Below are 22569 nucleotides of genomic sequence, written 5' to 3'. Positions count from 1 at the left end.
AAAACCAATTACTTCAGGCTATTGCCTATAAAATGAAAACTGTGACAATCATGTCCTATCCAGACATCTCTCAGGAGGTCATTTGTGTATTCAACTTTCTTCTACACAGTTTTACTTGGCTATCGTATAGGCACATCAAAGATGTGTTCAAAATGGAACACATTTTCCTCCCCGAATTTTTTCGTATTTTCATAATTCCCACCTCCATGAATACACTATTAGGTACTCTACCATGCATGCTAGATACCTGTGGCAAATCCTAGATTTCTTCACATTTAGTTTCCTATCTGTTCTCCCTACCACATCTCCTTACAAACACATGTGGTGGTATCACATGGTTTACAGTCTATTATGTGTAGTTACACTCAGTTTCCTAGCCTTTTTAGATATTCCAGGCAACTAGGCCCTCTGTGAGCACTGTAACAGTCTCCTAACGGGTCTAATTGTTTCTGAATTCCTCCGTCTTCCCCATTGTTACTAATAAAATATAAGCATAATCCTGCTTTTAGTATAAGTACAAAATTCTTTGCCTTACACAATAGGCTCTTGATGTTCTGTCTAGACTCTCTTTCTATGGCCTTACTACCTTTCCTTGTCCTGACTCCAACCATACAAAGCTACTTGTAGGTTCTTAACCCTTCATCCTCATGTAGACTTCTATTTTCTTAACGTATGCTGTTCTCTCTGAATAAAACACTCTTCTCCATTTAGCAGCTTGCTATTTTTACCTTTCAAAATTGAGCTCAAACCTAACATTTTCTGGAAATTCATCTTGGATATCCAGTCTAACTTAGCATGTTGGATGTGCCCTCTATACCCCAACAGTACTTATAAATATCCTTAGGAATTTCACTGTATTCAATCTGCTGTCTCTATTATCTTTTATAGCATGAGAAAAATAGGATAAATATGGATGGATATCGTATGGCTTAATGAAGGAAATGATGCTACCCAATGGAAATAAGTGGGAAAAGCTACCTAGAAAGTTTGCAGGGTTCCAATTATATCTCAAAGGCTGTAAAAAAGAACTCCCCTTTTTTCCAAATAATTGAAAGCATGAAGCTAAGTATACCTAGAAGGTTTGAAGTTGGCCATGTTTCTGGTTTATACTTTCATTTTTACCTTCAGGTAAAGAGGAAAGGGTAATTACATAGTTTCGTTTTTAAAGCTTTTCTTCAAGCTGAATAGACTTGAAAAATGAGCATGCAGATAACATTCAAATAAGATAAATAACCTGCCATAAAATAATTTCATTGTTATCCTTATTTCTGAAACTAAAAGTCATGAAATTTCCTCAACTCAATCAACAGTGAAGGACTTTTTAGCATCTCCAAACTACGTCTTCAGTGTTCTGACTTGCTCTCTCGTTCTGATACTGTCCTTTCATTTTTTTATCACCATTATCACTTCCAGTCTCCGCTCACACCTACCCTCTGCCCCTGGATGGTATCACCTTTATATTCTACAGTGTTGATGTTTTCCTTTAGAAGGCATAAATTTGATTATTCAGTAGAAGAAATTCATACACTGGATCTTCATCAAAAGCTCTGCTTTTGCATCACAACCTCCTTCAGTCTTATTGCCCACCACTCCTTTAACCCCAGTGATGTGCATCGTCAAGGTCTTTTACACCTTCCAGCTCTTCTATGTAGGGAAAACAGTTTTCGTGTCCTGTCAGATATATATAATTTTTACTCATTTCTTATGCTCAGATCAAACACTGATGCATGTAAGGTGCGTTCCTTGACTTCTCCATTAGGTTAGCCCTACATCTTCACTCCTAGAGAATCGGGGACACATCTTTATTACAACTTTATTTTCATTTTATTTTATTATTTTAAAAATGGATTTCCTACCACAATATAAATATATGAAAGAAATTGTGTCTATTTCTCTTTATATCCCCAAAATGTTTGGTGGAATTTGGCAAATAGGAAGCCTTTGATAAATGTTTTCTGAGTGAAGTGAAAGAATGCCCTTTTTCCTTCAGATACTTCCTTAGTAGAAAAGCCAATATGGGGACAACAAGCATGTTTTGGAAAAGAGAAGCTAGGAAACACAATTATTCCAGATGTGAAGAAAAATTCCTGAGTCACAATGATGGCAACCCTCATTCCTAACACTAAAAGCAAAGCAAAGAAACAGAGAAGCTACAGTGACATAGAGTAGAAAGAGGGCAAAATATGAATCGTCATTGTGGCTATGTTTTAAAGGAGACACTGCCAAGCTCTGTACAGGAGATAAGAGTAAGATGAAATCTGGCAGCCTTTTCCCACAGCTTTCTCTCTTATGGCATTTATCAACCTCTACTTCATACAGCCAATTCCCTATTAAACATGTTAATAAAAGGAAAAGGAGATTAATGATAATCTCAATTTTTTATTACAATCAATCTAGAAATGTATGAAATGGCATTAATACTATGGTTACTGTGGTTAAAACAATACGCAGTATTTAAGAACAAATATTCAAGTCTATAAGTGCTATCGAAACCCACTCTCATTCTCCACTCCTCCCGGGCTGCACTCAGTGCTCCCTCCAGTGTTCCTGTCCCGCCTGCCAGACTCTGTTCCGGCTTCAGCACCACAGGTAAAGGGCAGATGCCTGGTAAGGGCTACACAACCTGAGAAAAAGGGGGTGAGGGGACTGAAGCCCCACCTATTTAAGATACAAGTCTTTTTCTTTCCCCCCAAAACACTTTTTGTTGTTGTTTTTTTGTCAATACTAACTCTACGACAAGTCAATTTGCCAAGACATAGTGTTCATTCTAATGATTTATTTGTACCTGCCTCCCCTTGACAATATAAAGTCCTTTAGGAGAGACTCTTTCTTCTTCAGGTACATATGCTATGTAGAATTCCATAAATAACTAAGTTGAAAAATAACATAATATATATATGTGTATTCCAATCAAATGTCAGGATAGCAATGGGAAACACTGCATGGAAAAATGCATAGTGATGATACAAATTGTCTCTGGGAAGCTTTCATATGCACCTAAGCCTTCTTCAGCTCCCTACCTCAAGCCACCCTTAAAACCAGTAATTGACGGAAACAGTATTCTAAGTAGGCAAATGAAACCTCCAATGCTAACACTGATAAGTTACAACTCTACAGGGGATGGCACATTTATTGTTTCTTAGTATTTAATTCCCTGAAATAGAACAGTAAAAAGACCTATTTTGGAGATATTTTTTATATGTCCAACCACATTTAATTCTCCTGAACTACACACTTAGACACAATACAGCCAGACCAGGTTTACTGGACTCCAAAGCCCATCATTTTATACCTTCATATGCCCAGGTCATATGAACTTTTATATCAAATTTACTAAGAGTTGAAATACAGCTTTATACAAACTGTTAGTTAATAATAATGTAAAAATTAGTGGACTCAGTCAAAAAATGCGTGGAGTATAACCTATTCTAAATATAAGAAAATGCCTATTTAGGATAACGGTAAACATTTAAAATTTTAAAAATTCCCAACTCAACTACAAATAATCAGTAACTGGTAAACAGTTCCATGGTATGTACCACATAAAACAAAAGCATACATGATTATTCTTGAGCTGGATATGTCCTGAGCTAAATAATTCAATAAATGAATATTTATATTTTAAAAATGAGTGAACTATATAATTTAATATTGGCCAAACTGTGTTTACATGAGGAATATAAATATGTTAATAAGTTAAAATTTTGTGTGTATTTGGATGAAAAATAAAGTCAGTCCTGATAGAAATTAGCAAGAGAAGATAGACACTACAAATGGGAAGTACTGAAATTCATTACTTTGCTTTGTAACGCTGACACTACAGTCAACTTTTCAGGAATTGAGAATTATTATAGCTGATAAACCTTGGGAGCTACCTTCCTGGCTGCCAAAGTATAGAGTATTGTGGAGATCAGGATGTCTTCCTTTGTGAGTGTTTTTATGTAGGGAGATGGTATCTAATTTTAGTCTAGATTATTCCTAATATGTATGGAAAGCAAAACTATAAATTTTCCAGATAATTTATGGAATAGATTGGAAAAATTTCAAAGTATATTACTAAACACTTACACAGAAGAAATAATGCAAATAACCAATTCATTTCTTAAGGAAACCTACAAACTTACATGGAACTGTCTATAACATGTAGTTAGAGAAATACAAGAGTCAACGTTACCTTCCTTTGGCATATTAATGGCCAGCTGCCATTATTATGTCAATTCAGGCACATGTTGTCAGGAATAATTTGTATCATAAAAACTCAATATAGTTTGTTTGCAATGTTTCCCAAAACTCAACTCATTTTAAGTGCTTAAGAAGATAATGTCATGTGAAGTTAAAGTGATCTAAAAGTGTTTGAAACCAAGATTTTTATCTTCATTTAAAAAGGGGAAGGGAACTATTAGCCCATAAAAACTACAAAAGCAGTACAGGAGGGAATTAAAATCGCAAATGCTGCTTCTACCCACCATGGTGACTCAAGACCTGCCCAGCAGCCTCCATGCTGACATTCTGGAGATAGTTGTGGCAGCGTTCCTTGTGCTCCTCCAGTGAACTGCGCTGCTTGTAGCTCCGTCCACAGTAGTTGCACTTGTGAGGTTTACCCACTGTGAAGAGAACACAAGGTTAGGATGCTGTTGGTCTCATCCACATCCCAACAAAATTAACAGGTAGCTTTTTGATAGGTTGAAGGAAGCATTTTATGCTTTTCAGATTTAAATCTCTTCCTCTTCTACATTCCAGTTTAGGCAAGCAAAGATAAGAAATATCGAGGAAGAGTAAAAGACAGCAAGAAAACAGGCAGATCATACCTCAGATGATAGGGGAAATACTCAATCAAACTCATGCTCTGACTGTATTCCTGAACTTGAGGGGCTGATGATCAATTTTTAAGTTATCTGACTCTTAACATGCTTACTCTTACTCAATTATGTCAGCTCTGACTCATTCAAAAGGCTAATCAGGAGCATCCTAGATACATGATGAGTTGTGGTTTTTTAAAAAAAATTTTGGTTCTGTTTTTTGGTAAGGCAAGGAATTTTTCTGAATTAAAGCTAAAGTGCAACAACTTCAAATGTCATTGTCTAAATATAAAGAGATTATTCATGGGTACCAAGAAGAGTAAAAAGAATTCAAGTGGTGAGAAAATGGTACAAATAAAAGTAGAGCACTTTTTTCTTTCTGCCATGGTAATAACTGTTCACACATGCAAAACTTTAAAGCAGACAATATATTCCCCCCCATCAACACTACTTTTATAACATGAAGAATCAGCCTATTACTCGTTGCTCTGAATCAGGGTTATTAAACCCTAATGTGTTTAGTTACAATGACACTGATATTTTCCAAAACAACTCACATTCAGGAAATGAATTTTTCCCTACTAGCCATGCATCCATTATCTCAGATCTATTAAAATAGGTACTGTGACAGTCCTGTAGAAACTTTAAAAATTGATTGAAAAGAAGAAAAAAACCCCTTAATTTAAATAGGCATATTTCAATGTTTGATTATTCATAAGGACTTCACTGAGCATTTTTAATTCTTGATTTTAAATGGATACAGAGCAACAGAAAACACCAAGTGGTCCTCTGCCAGAGCCCTCAGTCAAAAAGCACAATGTAAATCAGGCCAGTGTCTCTCATTTGACTCCCAGTGGACTCATTTAGTTTTGCCCAGAGGACAGACAACTCTTTTTCATGACTGAAGATAGCATCCTTAACTCTAGCCACCTTACAAACTCAGATGATGACACTGGTCACAAGAGAAACTAAAAGACTGTAACAAGGAAAAGTATTCAAGTCTCCCTAAAAGTTTCTCTGTACTGATTTAAAAATAAACCCTTAGGTTGTATCTGAGCTATACATAAATTAAAATCAGTTATTTCACAGTCACATTTTTGTAAATATCTTAAAAGCTTTTGAAAATATGACTAGTCATTTATTAAAAAAAGGCAAGACAACTATTTTTCAGTACCAAAAATTTCTGGGAAATAGCTGTGAATATTGTGCAGAACTTACATCACTATGTGAGAATATTAAAAAAAATAAGAAAAATCTCTTTTCCTAAACAGTGCAAATAATATAATTTTATTTACATGTAATTATATTCCAAGTCATGGAGCTACAGTACAAAAAGTCTGTTTGCTTCTAGCATTATTATTTTCTAGAGATAATGATAAATTTACAATGAATAAGTCTATTAGCCAATTAATACTTCTTCAGCACTTACACTGTAGATAGTATTCTACTATAAAATAGTTCAGTCATCTCCCCGTCTTCCTTAGGGTTAGTCCTGTCACATTGTGTCTTACAATGCCTCTGTTACACTGTGAATATGTTCTCCTATACCAGTGGAGGTAAACCTACAGCACACATGTTGTTTTTCTTTTAAGAGAAAAGGTGTTAATGCAGAAGTTGTTTATTCAGTTTTAATTGCGGTGTTGGCATTTGGCAATAAAATAAGTGGGTTTTGGGCTGCAGTTTGGGCACTTGTCTAAAAAGCCTGCCACCGCTGTTCCTTTTATTACTATAAGCACCCTTTATTCCCCCTTCACTTAACTGAAACATAGTTCCACTCTACTCCTTTGACTCCCCACCTTCTATAAAGTTCCAACTCACTTGATCAGGAGGACAAGACAATACACATTTTACTATATTCAAGTCATTTTTTAACTAACTATCCTTAGTGTTTTTTTTTGTTTTGTTTTGTTTTGTTTGGTACTGGGGAATGAACTTGGGACCTTGAGCTTGTGAGGCAGGTGCCAGAACCACTGAGCTAAATCCCCGGCCCTACTACCCTCAGTTTTGAAGTCCACCTCATCTGTTTTATTTCTGCTTCTCCCATTGTGTCATTGATTTATTTTAAAACTTCACTCCTTCCTCTTCATCCTATCCTTGTTCTCAGTGAATCCAACATGGAGGGATTTGAATAATTGTTTTAAAAGTATAACTTTGAGTTTCCCACCTCTTCACCTTCATTTTACTTCAACCCAACCCAACAACCCATTTTACTTCAACAACCCAAACAGGATTCTGGAGAGCAAATTTTCGGGATGACTATTCTTAATGCAACTGACAGCCTTGTGAGAAAGATGGGTACTTAATAAATGTACAGGTGACACATCATAGATTGTGGTAGATTCTACAAAGCAAATAAATAAATGAAGGAAAAATAGTTTGTCAGAATATTTGGCTGCAGATTGGTGGAGTGCTAGAGGCAGTGCATCAAGACTTTTGAAAACTGCCATCTGTTTTCCTTCCAAGTCCACATTCTGCCATTGACTACTATTTGGAGAATTTTTTTCAAAAATTAACAATCAAGTTTTGCCAAATCCAATGACTCAATTATCCCCATGAAACCATTTCCTTGATATTATTTCTTAAAAATCAAGTCCATGAAGATATTGTTTCTAAGGAGTCTGCCAAAAAAAATGTATACACACTTCAGGAAAAGAAAAATAGTATGTTTTTTCAACAGATGGTATTGTCACCTGCCTCACAAGCGTAAGGTCCTGAGCTCGATCTCTGGTACCCCCCCCAAAAAAAAATCAACAGATGGTATTACCCTGTTACGGGGGACCCTAGAGGATGTCATATATCACAGAAAACCCACTATACTGCTGGCCCTTAGAGAAGAAATTGAAAATTCATGTGCAGCAATCTCAATGACCAAGGTTACCCGAGTGGCAGTTTGCTGTACGGATAAATGCCTGGATGCTCATGGCCCCCACTTTGAGTGCCTCTTGTAATTGTAGAGGCCAAAAGTAATTTGTATTAATCTCATAAAATTCAGTCTCAATAAATTTAGTATTAAAATGTTTATACAAGTTTTTCTTTTCCTGAAGTATGTATACACTTTTTGGGCAGACTAAATTTACTCCATATAATGATGCTTACCTGTCAATTAAGTTTATGATTTATAAGTAAATATATATATTATAATTTAACATGTATAACATATATATTGATAGATGAGGACTAATATTGTTACTTTTATTTATACAATAATTATTACGTAGTCTCACCAACAGAAACACCATCATTCTGATATTTTTTGATATATAATTGAAAAGTCACTAGCCTCTGAATCACTAAATCCAGTGGAATTTAGCAATCTTAAATCTTCCTAAGCTCTTTGTCATCACCAAACTGTCTTGTGTCTTCAACTTCCTGTTTCAGTTTCTGGGAACAGATTCTGTGCTCGCTCTCAATCACCTCACAGCCTCTTCCCACCTTGCAAGTAAATACATTCCTACAGATTTTGTTCTCCGTACAGCATTCTACCCCTTTTGTTTTCTAGATTTACTCTTTACTTCTATGAAGCATCACATCATGCGGAGTAATCCTCATGTTTGTAAACTAGTACTGGTCCTTTACACCTCGCTTCTACAATTCCAGGACTCCCTTCCACATAATCAAAATAGCTCTACTTCAAATCTATATTTCTTACTGTCTTTTAAGTATCACCTCATGGATATTCCCCTAAAATCAAATCTGACATTCAAGGTATTCAAAAATATCTTCTTCCACAAAAGTTCCTCCTTGCTCTGAATGCCCTTTCAGGCTAGCATTACCACTGCTCTAACAATATTGACTCACAGCAATGCAGCCACTGTGGCCTCCTATCCCTTTTCTTCCAAATAACAGCTAAATTCTAGGTACTTCAATGTCTTTCAGTTTTATCCCTTTTCAGTTTCACAACCAATATTCTATTTCTAGCCTGCACTATCACTAACCTGGGATAGCACACAGTACTTGATATCAAGCAGGATTTCTCTTCCTATGTGTAATTATTCAACTTCCCTACTGATAATCCTCAATGACTGTTAACTTCTGTTTCATCTTGTCTTCTATGCACAAAAGTTAATTTTTATGAAATTAAGTCATTTTATACACTGTGTTTTACAATCTTATTTTATTGAAAAATATATCCTGAATAGTTCCTTGTTAAATATTTTTATTTCTACTATTAAGCAACAATTTTCTCTGATTCTAGAACTATATATATATATGTGAACTATATATATATGAACTACATATATGAACTATATAATGTTGAATTACTTAGATTAGTTGGCATTCTTAGTCCTTTTCCTTCTCTTTTAATAATGTTTTAACCACAGATACTATTCTATACTTCAGAAAAACATAATATTATAGGGCATATAGTGAAATGAAGACTCTCCTTGTAGCCTGGCCCCCACCAATCTAATTATAATCCAAAAAAGCAACCATTTTGAATGCCTTCTAGTTGATATATCCAAATTTCTAAATAATACTAAATTTTTCTTTATTGATCAAATTTAAACATAATATATTCCCTTTGTGTCCTGGTAATTAAGGACATAGCTCTCTTACAAACAACCTCTCAGTCCTCCTTTTCTTTCAACAGTTATATAACAATTTCTGATGAACAGTATAAAAATGGAAATTTCTATTATTAATGGAAATATTAATCATGTTATACTACCTAACAGTGGTTACATTTCCTTTTTTGTGCAACTTTTGATTTTCCTTGTTAGTAACTGTCTTGTTTTAACTTTTGCTTGTGTGTCTGAACACAGAATTACTCTTCTCTTTCTCAGAATGTTTTCAGACCTAATATTCTTGATATACTCAGTCTCAAACAACTTCTTAGTTTCACACACCTAACTTTCTCACAGCGATTAATCTTATTAGAACTGATGGGCCTTTGGACTTACTAGACAATTGTCCTGTGGCCATCCTTTGTCACCTCATGCCTGGCTTCTTTGATTACCCGAATCCCATATTTTTCTCTCATGGGTGCAGAATTTCTAGGTTGGAAATCATTTTCACTTAACATTTTAAAGGCACGGTTCCACAGAGCTTCTCATCTCCAATTTATTTTAAAAATTTTGATGCAAATGCAGATTTCTATGTGTCCCATTTATCTGAAAGCTCTTACTTTCTGTTCTGGAGGTTCTGAAATTTCTGAAATGAGTAGCATATTTTTTGATCTTACATATTTGACTTTAGCTCTCAAGAAATGTGTATGTACCACATAAAATATTTACAGAATATTTCACTTATTACAAAATACATATATACAGATAAAACATAAATATATATTTTATATATATGTATATCAATAATTATTGCAGTTGAAGATGGTCTGTGATTATTTCAACTTAATTTTTGTATGTGGTATAACTTAAGAGCTTTCCACTACTTTTTTTTTTTTTTTTTGCGGAAAAAAGATGTCCCTTTAATAAAATATTATCAACATACATCGTACACAAACTACAATGTATCATAATTACTTTTTTTCCCCTCTCATAATTCAGAACCAGACTACAAAGTAAGAAAAAACACAGAAACAGCTACAATGTTCCCAATAATCCGCACAAGGTCTTTTTTCAGGCAGATGGTATCTCACATAATATGATATACATGGATCAGAAAGGGGCAGTAATAAAACAAAGACCAGCTACACGGGAGGGGAGGAGAAGGAGAGGTGAGTGTAAATGTACAAAGAATTCGGTGTCTTCCAGGGCAAGACACAAAGGTTTCCATGGGGGTGAGGCGTCATGAGTCACTCCTCCTAGGCGGGGACAGGCTCCACTGTCGGGTTCATTGGTTTTTTTTTTTGTTTTTTTTTTTCAGTACTGGGGATTGAACTCAGGACCTTGTGCTTGCAAGGCAGGCGCGGTGACACTGAGCTAAATCCCCAGCCCGGGTTCATTGGTTTTTGAAAAATAAAAACAGGACCGGAAACATCACATCTGTTTGGTTTTTGGTGCTTCCCCCACCCCCCACAGCTATGCCGAAGTCTTCCATCCAGTTCCAAGCATTTACAGAGCAATTCTGGTCAACAGCCTATCTTTGAAAAAAGGAGGACGAATAAAGAGGGAGGAAAAAGAAAAAAAAGAAAAAGAAAACCCAAATTCCAGTCCACCCTGCCCGTGCACACAGCGACAATACAAGATCACAGGCCCAGAACGCAGAGGTCCAGTTTCCAAGTCCCAGATCATAGCCATCCTGTCAGTGGTGGCCTCTCTGCTCCAGGCCACCACCCAGAAGGCAGGATTCTCGCAGGGAAGACGGGGTGGGGTTGAGGGCCTGGAGATGTGGGCAGCCAGGAGGGAGGCCCAGGAGGGAGAGGAAGCAGTCCTGGTCTGTACATGCGCTGTACAGCTGTACATGGGGACACAGTACATGCGCTGGTCACAGCGGCTCGGCCGTGCAGTAATCCTGGAGGGGGTCAGGGGGCCTGGCCCCCGCTGGCCACACGATGGACTGGGTCCAGGTGTGTTGTTGTCGCCAGCCAAGCCAAACAAAGCAGGTTCCTGTCCACCTTTGCCTGTCCCACAAATCAAAATCCCCAAGTGGAGAAGAGTGGACTTCCTTTCGTTTCTTTCCCCAAAAGGTTTTTCCAAAGAAACTATAGACTGTAAACTGTCCAGTTCATTACTATTATTTTTAGATGGCTACAAAGACAGTGTGACATCTCACACCTAGACTAGCTTTCCTGGCGGCAGGGCTTGGGGACAGATAGATAGATAGCAGGGCTTGTGGTTTCTTTTCTTCTCCTTTTTTTTTTTTAAAGCAAGCAAAAAAGTTGACTGGAGTAGGAGCTTGCTAGAAGCTTCCATTTTTAAAAATTTTTCCCCCCCAAAACTCCCCCTTGAAAACAAATTAAAAAAAAAAAAACCAGCAACGGTAAAACCCCAAACAAAAAACAATAACAAGTGTCACGTACAGAAAAGGTCCTTTTGGGAAAGGGCAGGGGGTGGGATTTTCCAGGTCATTGACTTGAAATATATTTTTGAGTTTTATCCTTCATATTTTATGGAATAAAACGTTCAGTCTTTTTATTATATGAAATGAAAATTGGAAAAGGTGGGGACGTGGAGAAGAGGGTTGAGAAGAGTGGGGAGACGCCCTCCCCTAGCTCCTGGTAAGGACACCTCACTTCGTGCATAATTCCCGGCATCTTCCTGCCTGCAAGGCTGGCTCTCTCAGCTTCCTAGAGAAGGGGGTCACACGCTCATCGTCATGCTTAGAGAGTAACTGTCATTCTGGAAGGAGTGAAGGAAGTTCCCGACAGGTCCATCTATGTCACCTGACCCTAAGGATCCGTTCATGTGGTGTTTCCACTACTTTTTAAAAAGAATGTTCAATTATTCTTGCACCATTTGCTGTAAATAGTATCTTTTCAGACTAAAATAATCTCAGTACCTTCGCTGAAATCAATTGACCATGCATTATGGGGTGTATCTCTGGACTTCATTCCTTTCCATTAATCTCTATGTGTATCCTTAAACCAACAGAACAAGTCTTAATAATACAGTTAGTCACTCCAGAAAGAATGGCGATTACCAAGAAATCAAATAATAATGTTGGCCAGGCTGCAAGGAGGTGAGTGGGCCCTTCTACATTGCTGCTACAAATGTAAACTAGTAAAACCACTATGAAAATCAGTATGGAGATTTCTCAAAACACTAGAAATTCCATTTGACCCAGCTATTCCCCTTTATGTATCTTCCTTAAAGAGTTAATGACATCATATTACAGTGATACATGCATACCTATATGTATAGTAGCACGATGCCTCATGATAGACAGATCTTGGAAGTGGCCTATATGTCCATCAAAAGATGAATGGATAGAGAATACTTTATAAACAATATACTACTGTGCTATAAAAAGGATAAATTTGATTCATTTGTAGAAAAATCAATGCACCTTGAGATCACTGAGTAGTTACTTGAGATCATAATGTTAAGTGAAATTAGACACACAAGCTTAAATATTACATGGTTTTTTAAATATGAGAAACCCAAGTAAAAGTAAAGAGCAAAATAAAAGATAGTAAGAAAGAAATAGGGAGGCAGACCTTTTGCAAATGGGAAGGCAACCATGAGATGAAAGAAAGTGGAGGGAGAGAAGAGGAGTGGAAGGTAAAAAGAATGAAGATAAATGTAATCATTATGTACTACAAATGTGTACTAGTGAAATTTAAAAAATAAAATAGCGTAAGTCATTCAATTTCATGTTTTCAAAAGTTTCTGGCCATTTTAGGTTCTCTGCATTTCCAAACAAATTTTGGGATGTTTACCAATTTCTGCAAACCAACTGTGATGCTGACTGGGATTGCACTGCACTGATAGGCTCAATTTCAGAAGTATCAGTATCTTAACAGTGGTGAATCTTTTAAGTCTTTTAAAGCTGATCATACTTTCTCCACTTGGTCAGGTGTTCTTTAATTTCTCACAGTTGTGTTTCTGAATTTTAAGTGTACAATTTTAATACATATATACTAAATCTACCTTAAAGGATTTCATACATTTTTGGATGCTATAATAAATGGCACTGCTTTCTAAATTCCAATTTTCAACTGTTTATTTCTATTACATAGAAATACACTTGATTTCTTCTCAATATGTAAGAGATACCTGTACTTCTACATTCACTGTGGCATGGCTAGGGCGGTGCATGTGTGGAGGTGTTGGGGCAACGGTAGTTCTTTCAGTTAGATGGGAATAAGTTCAAGAGATCTGCTATACAACAAGGTGACTACAGTCGGTAACAATATACTATATTCTTGAAAATAGCTAGGAGAGTAGATTCTAAGTGTTCTTGCCACAAAATAAGTATGTGAAATAATCAATATGTTAATCAGCTGGATTTGCCATTCCATAATGTGCACATATATCAAAACATATGTTGTTCACAATAAATATCTATTTTTTGTTACTTAAAATTATCAAAAAGAAAAACATTTGATTTTTATATATCAAATCTGTTTCTGAAATGTTTTCTCTAAATCATTTTTTTCCTTATACATCTATCAGAATTTACCAGTGAGGCCATGAACTTTTCTGTATGGAAGGTTTTTAATTTCAATTCCTGGAATAAATATCAGGCTATTCAAAGTTTCTATTTCTTTATGAGCGAGCTTTGGTGATTTCTATTTTTCAAGGAATTTATTTCATTTGGTTGAATTTATTAACATAAAGTTGATCTAATATTCCTGTACTATGCTTCCAATGCCTATAGGATTTATAGTGATGTCCCATTTTTCATTCCTGATAAATTCCTGGTAAATTGTGTGTTCTCTTTTAATATCAATTGAACTTGGCTAGAGATTTATCCATTTTATTGTCTGTTTTCATCAGGCTCTAGTTTAGTTGACTTTTCTCTATTATTTTTGTTTTATTATCTCTTTGGCCCCTCTTTACCATTTTTCCTTTCCTTACGGACTTTGGATTTAACTTGCTCTTTCTTTTATATTTTTTTAAAGAAGGAAGCTTAGAAGATTAGATTGAGACTTTTCACTTTTAAATAGGCACTTTATTTCCCATGAAGCCCCACTTCTCTTCCTTCCTATCAAGTTAATGTTTTTCTCTATATTCTTGAATATAGAGTGTATACTTACGGTAGCTACTTTATCAAGATTTTGGTTATTTCTGGATTTGTTTCTACTGAATGATTATTCTCCTAATTATAGATTTTTTTTTACCTTTTTACATTTATTTTTAAAAGATACTAGATATTGTGAATTTTTCAGTAGCAGGTTTTAGATTTTGTTGCATTTCTTTAATGTGGTTGGCATGTTCCAGAATGGTTATGTTGTTTGGAACCAGTTTTATCCTTTTCAAGGTAGTTTATGGTTTAAGGCATGCCCAGAACATATTTTAATCTAAGGGAGAGTTTAACCTCTATGAAGTCTTCACTCAATGCTTTGCATACTGTAAAGTCTTTCCACTTTTTAAAAAAAATTGATCTATTAGTTCACACAATACCAGCAAGCATATTTCATTTTATTTGGTACTGGGGACTGAATCGGAACCTTGTGCTTGCAAGGCAGGCACTGGAACCACTGAGCTAAATCCCCAGCCTGTCTTTCCACTTTGATCAGTGAGAATTAAGTATTTTCCTAGTGTAGTGTTACTGCCAGAAAGTATTTGGTCTTCTGTTTTCTAGTTTTTCTTTCCCAGCTTTAGGTAATTGCCTTCTACACATAAGTATATCACTATTTAGCCAGAGTCAAGGGGGCTATCTGCAAAACCTAATGCTTTTTGTGGAGCTTACTTCTGATACAGTTCTCACCCGAGGTATATTGGATTCTCTAGACTCCAATCTCTGTCTTCTCAAGTCAACTAAACTAACTGGCTCTGTTTGAGTTTGATATCCCTGAGTTATGGCCTAAAAACTTTCTCCAGAAAGTAAGCTGGGGCAATCATAGGACTCATCCCACTTGTTTTTCCTTTCTCAGAGATCAAAGTCCTTCACTGCCTATTGTTATTGTCTAAAATCTACTTAATATATTTTATTTGATATTCGAGATGTTTAAGGTAGAGGGTAATTCTGGTTCCTAATACAGTACTTCATCACTGTTGGAAGCTTTAATTTTTCAATTGACTTGATTCTTATTTTTTTCCCATTCCCCTCGTCCCTTCAACCTCTCTTCCCCTCCTTATTTACAAAAGCTTTGTTTCTATTTTATCTTTCTTTTCTCATTTTTTCTTCCTTCCTTTCCCTCTCCCCCCTGCCTAGTGCCCCTTCCCATTTGAACATTTTCTTCCTATTTCACAATTTAGTCTCTAAAACATTTTCAGTTTCTCATACAAGAGAAACAATCCAGTATTTACATGTATCTGTTTGATTTATTTCATTTAAGAATATGACCTCAAGATGCATCCATTTACCTAGAAATGTCTCAGATTCATCTTCCTTTATGGCTGAGAAGTACTCCATTGCATATTAAAAAAAAAACACATCTTCTTTATCCATTCATTGGTTGGTGGGCAATTTAGGTTGTTTCCAAGCTTTAGCTATTACAAACTGTGCTGCTATAAACATGGGTGTGCATATATCGCTCTGGCATGATGCTTTTACTTCTTTTGGGAAGTTACCAAGAAGGGGGACAGCTGGGTCAAATGGAACTTCTAGTCCTAGTTTTTTTGAGGAATCTCCACACTGATTTCCACAGTGATTGCACCAGTCTACCAACTTGGTAATTTAGTGACAATTCAGGTAATTGAAATAAAATTTCTTATGACTACAATTCTAAGAAAAATGTTATAATACCAAAAATTCTAAGACATAGAAGATAGTAATGCCAATGTTTCCAACTACCTCAAAGTTAACATAGTCTTTTTTTCTGATATACTGCCTCTCTCAAAAATCCTCCACTTGGCCGGGGATTTAGCTCAGTGGTTCCACCACCTGCCTCGCAAGCTAAGGACCCGAGTTCGATACCCGGTACCAAAAAAAAAAAATCCTCCACTAACAAAAACAGAATTATTGATATAATCTGGCAAAGATGTAGATACAGACTCCTGACCCGAGGAATAAATTACAAACTGAAAATTTAGAAAACAAAACAATAAGACTTCATGATCTTGCCAACTGTTCAATTAAGAAAAAATTTGCTGGCATTTCCTAGTATTTTCCCTATCTGCTTTAAGAAGGACTTAGAAACAAAAAATAGCTAACCATTTAAATTCTACAATATAGCTACCTAAAAATGTGAAATAGCCATAAAGAATTTTGAAACAAGAATGTGGTATTATGAAGATACATAACACAAGTCTTGTTCACTTATATTTTCTTGAAATAGGTCACTTCAACAGTTTTCTTAGTGAACCTATAAACAAATTACAATAGCCCAATGCAGTTGGTAAATGTCTTATTCTTTATATAGATGTTATGTTTACATATATAGAAACATACAAAGAAGCACATCTATATACAGAAAATATATTTAACATTTCTCATGACATAAAATCAAGAGAGCATTATGCAAGTATTATATTCATTTTTCTTTCATAAAATTCAATGCATTTATATTCTTATGAATGCTTCTAGGGCTAAAATGGAATTTTGATACTTGATTTTACCTGGCAATTGCTTATAAAATTACAAATTCATCTGAAAGAAATAGCACTAACATGATGTAACTGGCATTTAGCTTTTTTCTGTTTTTACTCATAAGTTACTCTGAATTTGTGGGCTATTTTATTGCATGGACCCTGTATATAAACAATTTTTAAAATCTTGATCCATATTTCTATTCTGGTAACATGAAAGTCATATCCACAATAGTAGCATATGAAAGAGCTATTTCATCATACTGTCACTAACAAAGAATACTTGTGTTAAAATGAGAAATTGCCAAAGAATGAGCTGAGCTTATGTCCCAGAGTTGTAACAAAGTCACTTCAAGGTGCTGAATCAAACTCTCAGGGAGACAATATGTCACTTTCTGTTTCTGAGGGAAATAATAATAATCAACACCTGTCAGATTCCATGCAAACTGCTTGCTCAGTTTCAAGATGCCATCATACGGCATATTTCAATGTCATCTTTTTTGTGAAGCTGGTTACAACTGTTGCTGCAATGAGTTCTACGTAAAATCAGCATGGAACAGGAAAATAAGAGTTGCATAATCCGATCTGATTTCAAGGTTGGGGAAGTTGTGCAGTGCCCAGCACAGCATACGATCCCACTTTTACATACCTGAGTAGTTAAGAACGAAGTAAAAGCATTATTTTGTTTCTCATATCATTACATATCACAATTTTTAAATGGCTAAAAGGTTGTTAGAATACAACTATTAAGTTTTTTGGACCTGACTACTTAATAAATAGACCCAAAAAAGAAAGAAAAAATTCCTAAGTCACCAAAGACACAGTGAAGCCAAGAAGTCTGGAAACCTCTGTGATATAAAATAATTTGTATTTCCTTTTACTTTGCATTAATGAAACTGAATATTAAACATTTTTTTTTTGCTGCAATATATATTTTAATTCAAAATGAATCAACAGTTTGTTTTTTTTTTTTGGTACCAAGGATCGAACTTGAGTCCTTGCGCTTGCGCAGCAGGCAGCGAAAACACTGAGCTAAATCCCCAGCCCTGAATCAACAGTTAATACACCATAGGGCTGGGGATTTAGTTCAGAGGTTCCGCCTCCTGCCTCACAAGCAGAAGGTCCTGAGTTCAATCCCCGGTGCCAAAAAAAAAGAATATAAAAAAGTTAATACACCATAAATTCTTATTTTGACACTCACCAAAACACTATTACCCACTGTATGCAGTATTTTCAAATTATCTACTTAATGCCTTAACTTATTTATCAATTATGGTTTTAACAGTATTGTCTTTCTCATCAATTTGTTCAATCTCTGTACATATCAATATTTATTTTTAATTAATTTTTGAGGTATAGAGGTTTTTAATAAAAATGTGGTCAAAACTTGGTATTTTTCACTTTATGATTTATTTTGCTATTAAGTTTTAAAATTCTGCCAAAAACAGAATCTTTAAGAAACAACCACATCATTTTTTTCTAAATCTTCAGAAGTCTTAATTATTCTAGACTTTAAAAAAAAAAACGAAGTCAGAGGAGAACATTTTACAAAGAAAACAAATCTGTTCTGAAAAGTGAGCTATTTTTCAAAAGTGAATCCTTGTTATAGTAAATCTTATGATAATTAAGTATCAGTCAAAATTCATCAAAAATAAAATTTGTTTCTCTAGGAAGACTTTGTCCTGCATTCTAGGGTGGGAAAGACTGTTTAAGCAAGTCTGCAAAAAGGTATATTTATGTATATACCTTTAGGTATATATTTTAGAGATTCAAAACAACTCTTTGTATGCTAAAAGCCCTTGTGACTAAAGGGAGGACAGGAATAAAACATGTTTAAACCAATGTGTCCCCAAATTATTGTAAATGTGATAATAGTTTTCTGTTTCAACAACTATTTCTCAAGGAATTTTTCTGTGAATGTACTATGAAGCACTCTGTCCTATAATAATAAATCAGGTACATATTGTCATTTGTACACTTTATTTTCCTTTATAGGACTGCCAAGTGTTGAGCAAGGACTGCAGTTTTAATGTGACTTTAATGAGAACCTTCAGTGTGCCATGCACCATGTTCCAGGTGCAGTGGATTCAGCAGTTATTAACCCTATGTGTAGAGCTAACTCTTCTCTGCTCAAAGAGGTCCCTTTGTTTTATAATACAGTAATGTTTATTTTCAAATTAAAAACCTTATAAAGTACACAAACACCAGGGGAACTACTTAGAAGTATGGACGGGCCTTGAAAAAAAATTAGACATTTTAAGGTAAAGAACCTACTTTTAAATTTTAGTTCACTGCGGAAAAAGGCATAATTCAAAAAACTGGCTCATGTAAGATTTTCATAAGAGTGTAAATCGTTAGCATGTCCTTTTCTATCACTTTCAGTGACAGTGCTCCCCAGAGTTGTTGAATACAACACCTAAAATAAGGAAGCAAAATGGAATTAAAATATACACTGTATTCTGGCAGTGTAAGAGCTATGCTTCCAAGGCTGTACTTTATCATATAGAATGTCATCTTTTATTATATATTTTAATATTTCCTAATAAAATAATTAAATGGTAGGCACATGCTTAAATTTTTCAAACATTTTGAAGCTGTATACATACACATCAATTGTCTATTCATACAACAGATATTTACCAACTGCCTAAAATGTGGTATGTATAATCATAATAACTACAATACTCACAAATACACACAACTACTGAATTCAGAGGGATGCCATTTTTTATGCTAACTATAACTGAAAGAATATCTTAACTGATTAAAGAAGTCAAAAAGAAAAACCTACAGAAATTATAAACACATAAAAAGTTATAATGAAACAAAGAGAAGGTACAATAAAATCTAAAACACAAGACAGGTAATATTTGATAATGTTTCACTGTTACAAATATGTGAAACATTTATTAGGGGAATAAAAAGAAATAGCCAGGTAAGAGGTTCTTGGGGATAGGGAATAAATATTCCAATCTCATACATTCCCTTTATGATGTAACTTTAGAAAGTTTTTATCTGATTGCATTATAACAACTCAGGCTATAAGAAAGCAAGACATTTAAATAGCATAAAGGTCCAAAAATAATCCATTTGGAAGTAGATAACTGGCTCTAACTTATAAGGTATTCATATGGAGTAAGGAATATATATGTACATATCTAGAATATGCTTTCTAAGATTTAATGCCAGTTGTGTTGAATCAAGTTAAATGGAAGAACACACCCCATTTCTGTGAGAAATTTAAAAATGTGCACATGGGACACTTAAGGCACATGACACACAATCAATGCTGAAAAAAAAAGGGGAACTTTTTTGTTTTTGGCTTTGTTTTCCCTGTTGCAATCACTACCTTCTAATCTACAGTTGACAATGTTTACTGATTACTGCCCATTTCTCCTCATTAGCATACAAATTCAAGGGCAAGATCTCTTCTCTTCCCTGCTGTAATTCAAACACTTAATACCTAGATATGCAAGAAATATGTGTTCAATGAACAAATGTCTTTTCAGAGCTTTCTTAGGCTTCTGCACATTGTATCAAAGGGTTTCAATTGAGAGAGGCCATCAGGATGTCTTCCAAGTCCACTATCCAGGACTCAGTATCCTGAGTGATATACGAAAGCCTATTTGTTTATGTGGCTCACAAGCTTGAGAAAAATATGTATCAGCTGACCTTAAAAAAATCAGAATAATTTATTGCTTCTCCTCTGTTTACTCTTGCGGGGAATTTTTAGAACAAGTAGATTATACCTTAAGGTCTCCCTATTCAATATACAAAAAAAGTTTTGATTACTATCATGTTCCAAGTATTGTTCCCAGAGCTGAGGATATGGTAAGATAGAGGAGGTCCAAGATGTCATACAGCTTATGTTTGAGAAGGTAGAGATAGGCAACATGTATATCAACAAAACCCCAAGATAATCACAGATTCTGATTCAAACTTTTTAAGACACTGAGCTAGACCAGCAGAATAGACAGTAACTAGGATGATGCTTTATGTAGAGTGCTTGTGGAAGCCACTATTTCCAAGGAGATGACATTTAAGCTAGTATCTGAAGGATAATAAGAACTATGCCAAGAAACAGGGAAAGAGCTGAAAGCAGTGACTTCTAGCCTCAACTGTCATAGAAAAATCCCATAGATAGGAAAGAAAAAAGGAGCCCAAGGTGGTGAACTCAAAACGAGGGGTGGAGTGGTATAAGATCAGAGAAGAGAGTCAGAAATTCTAATAGCCATGATAGCTTGATTTTATTTCAAGACCAATAGAAAACCATTAAAAGATTTTAAGTAGTGAAATGATAAGATTTAACTGAGTTTTAATATAACATTCTGGCTGCTATTCAGAGGACAGACTGGAAAGCGGTGTATAGGCATGGGCTTTGGAGTCAGAGTTTATAGCTTTCCTAAGTACACTGGGATTGTATGAAATGTGCATCTATAATTAAAATAGTAGATATTTTACTATATCAAAGTATAATTTGTAAAAAGTATTTTCTCAAAAAATTATACTATTCTTAGATTTGTTACGTTCTAAACTATATTGCCTCAAGCATTATGACGTTTTTGTTTTTAAAATAAGAGCATGACAAAATAGTTTTATTACTGTGTGTGTGTTTGTATATGTGGTTAAAACCTAATCCAACTAATCTTTGTTGATAAACAGTGAATAAAAAGAGAAATAAAGTAAAAGCATACACTTCAGGGAAGAAAATGTGAAATTACAGTTTGTGGGTATATTAGATAATATTTTTTCTTTAAACCCAATTTTTCTTATGTTAAAAGAGGCTCTTAAAATAATGCTTGTCACACAATAACAATCCATTAAATATTAACCACAATTTAAAATTTTAAAAATTTACTCTCTACTATAAAACTTATCTACAGCTGACCTCCATGAATCTGAAGTTTTCTGGTTAACATAGACTATTTAACTGAAGACACCTACCCATCCATGTATTCATTCAATCAATATATTACCTAAAGGATAGAAATAAAAAATAGAACATGAAGTTTTCTTTTGAGATGCTCGAATTAAAATCCTTTCTTATCTACATGATTATTGTCATCATACTTCTGTATAGATATCATCAGGGAGACTACAGATAGATGATTTATGACACCTTAAATGAAATTTTAATCATTCTAAATATATTTTACATGCTGATAATGAATCATAATTGGTTTGTATTTTTCTCATTTATCTGATTTTTTACAATATTAGTCTTTTACAAAATTTGGCAAGATAGTACAGCCTATGGCTGAACAGGTTTCTTTGATTCATATAGATCAATTAGAAAAAATAAAAAAAAAGAATGGAGGTTAGCTTACCAAAAGAAAAAAGAAAAAACAGTAACAAACTCTACAAACAAAAAAGTCCCCACACACTCGATGAGTAACAAAGCTGGTTTGCAGCCTCTCCAGTTCTGCCTGGGAGTTCCAAGCATACCAGGCCTACAGACTCCCTATGGAAGGGAAAAACTGAAATGGCAACAAATTAAGACTATCTATATCAATAGGGTATAAAACTGCTAGCAAAAAACCAAAAACAAACAACAACAACAAAAACTGCTAGCAAACATCACAATGAAGACAATGTCAGTAGAATATTTAGAATATTGAGAAAGAAGTCTGTGAATCTTGGCTATTTCTTTAGAATTTATTACAGAGGAAGAGAAGGAGGAAAAGTTCTTAAATTGATCTAATGCCTTTACACGCAAGTGAAGAGCAACATCAGAT

At 34.8% G+C, this 22569-nt stretch overlaps 1 protein-coding gene and 1 long non-coding RNA gene across 25 annotated transcripts in view; one reads left to right on the top strand and one right to left on the bottom strand.

Moving 5' to 3' along the window:
* The window catches only part of Ikzf2 (IKAROS family zinc finger 2), a 155261-nt gene that overhangs the window by 16622 nt on the left and 116070 nt on the right, over positions 1-22569 (bottom strand). For all 24 annotated transcript variants that reach the window (XM_021263476.2, XM_021263494.2, XM_021263490.2 and 21 more), the window contains one exon: positions 4467-4604. In XM_021263476.2, coding sequence (XP_021119135.1) covers positions 4467-4604 — 138 coding nt within the window. The remainder of the gene's footprint in view (positions 1-4466; positions 4605-22569) is intronic.
* Positions 1-22569, top strand: part of LOC147829361 (uncharacterized) — a 137376-nt gene that overhangs the window by 83835 nt on the left and 30972 nt on the right. The window lies entirely within an intron of this gene.

The sequence above is a fragment of the Heterocephalus glaber genome, unplaced genomic scaffold, assembly GCF_053883595.1.
Source record: "Heterocephalus glaber isolate CG9 unplaced genomic scaffold, H.glaber_assembly_v1.0 deba00000621, whole genome shotgun sequence".
NCBI lineage: Eukaryota > Metazoa > Chordata > Mammalia > Rodentia > Bathyergidae > Heterocephalus > Heterocephalus glaber.
This window is presented reverse-complemented; position numbering and strand designations above follow the sequence as displayed.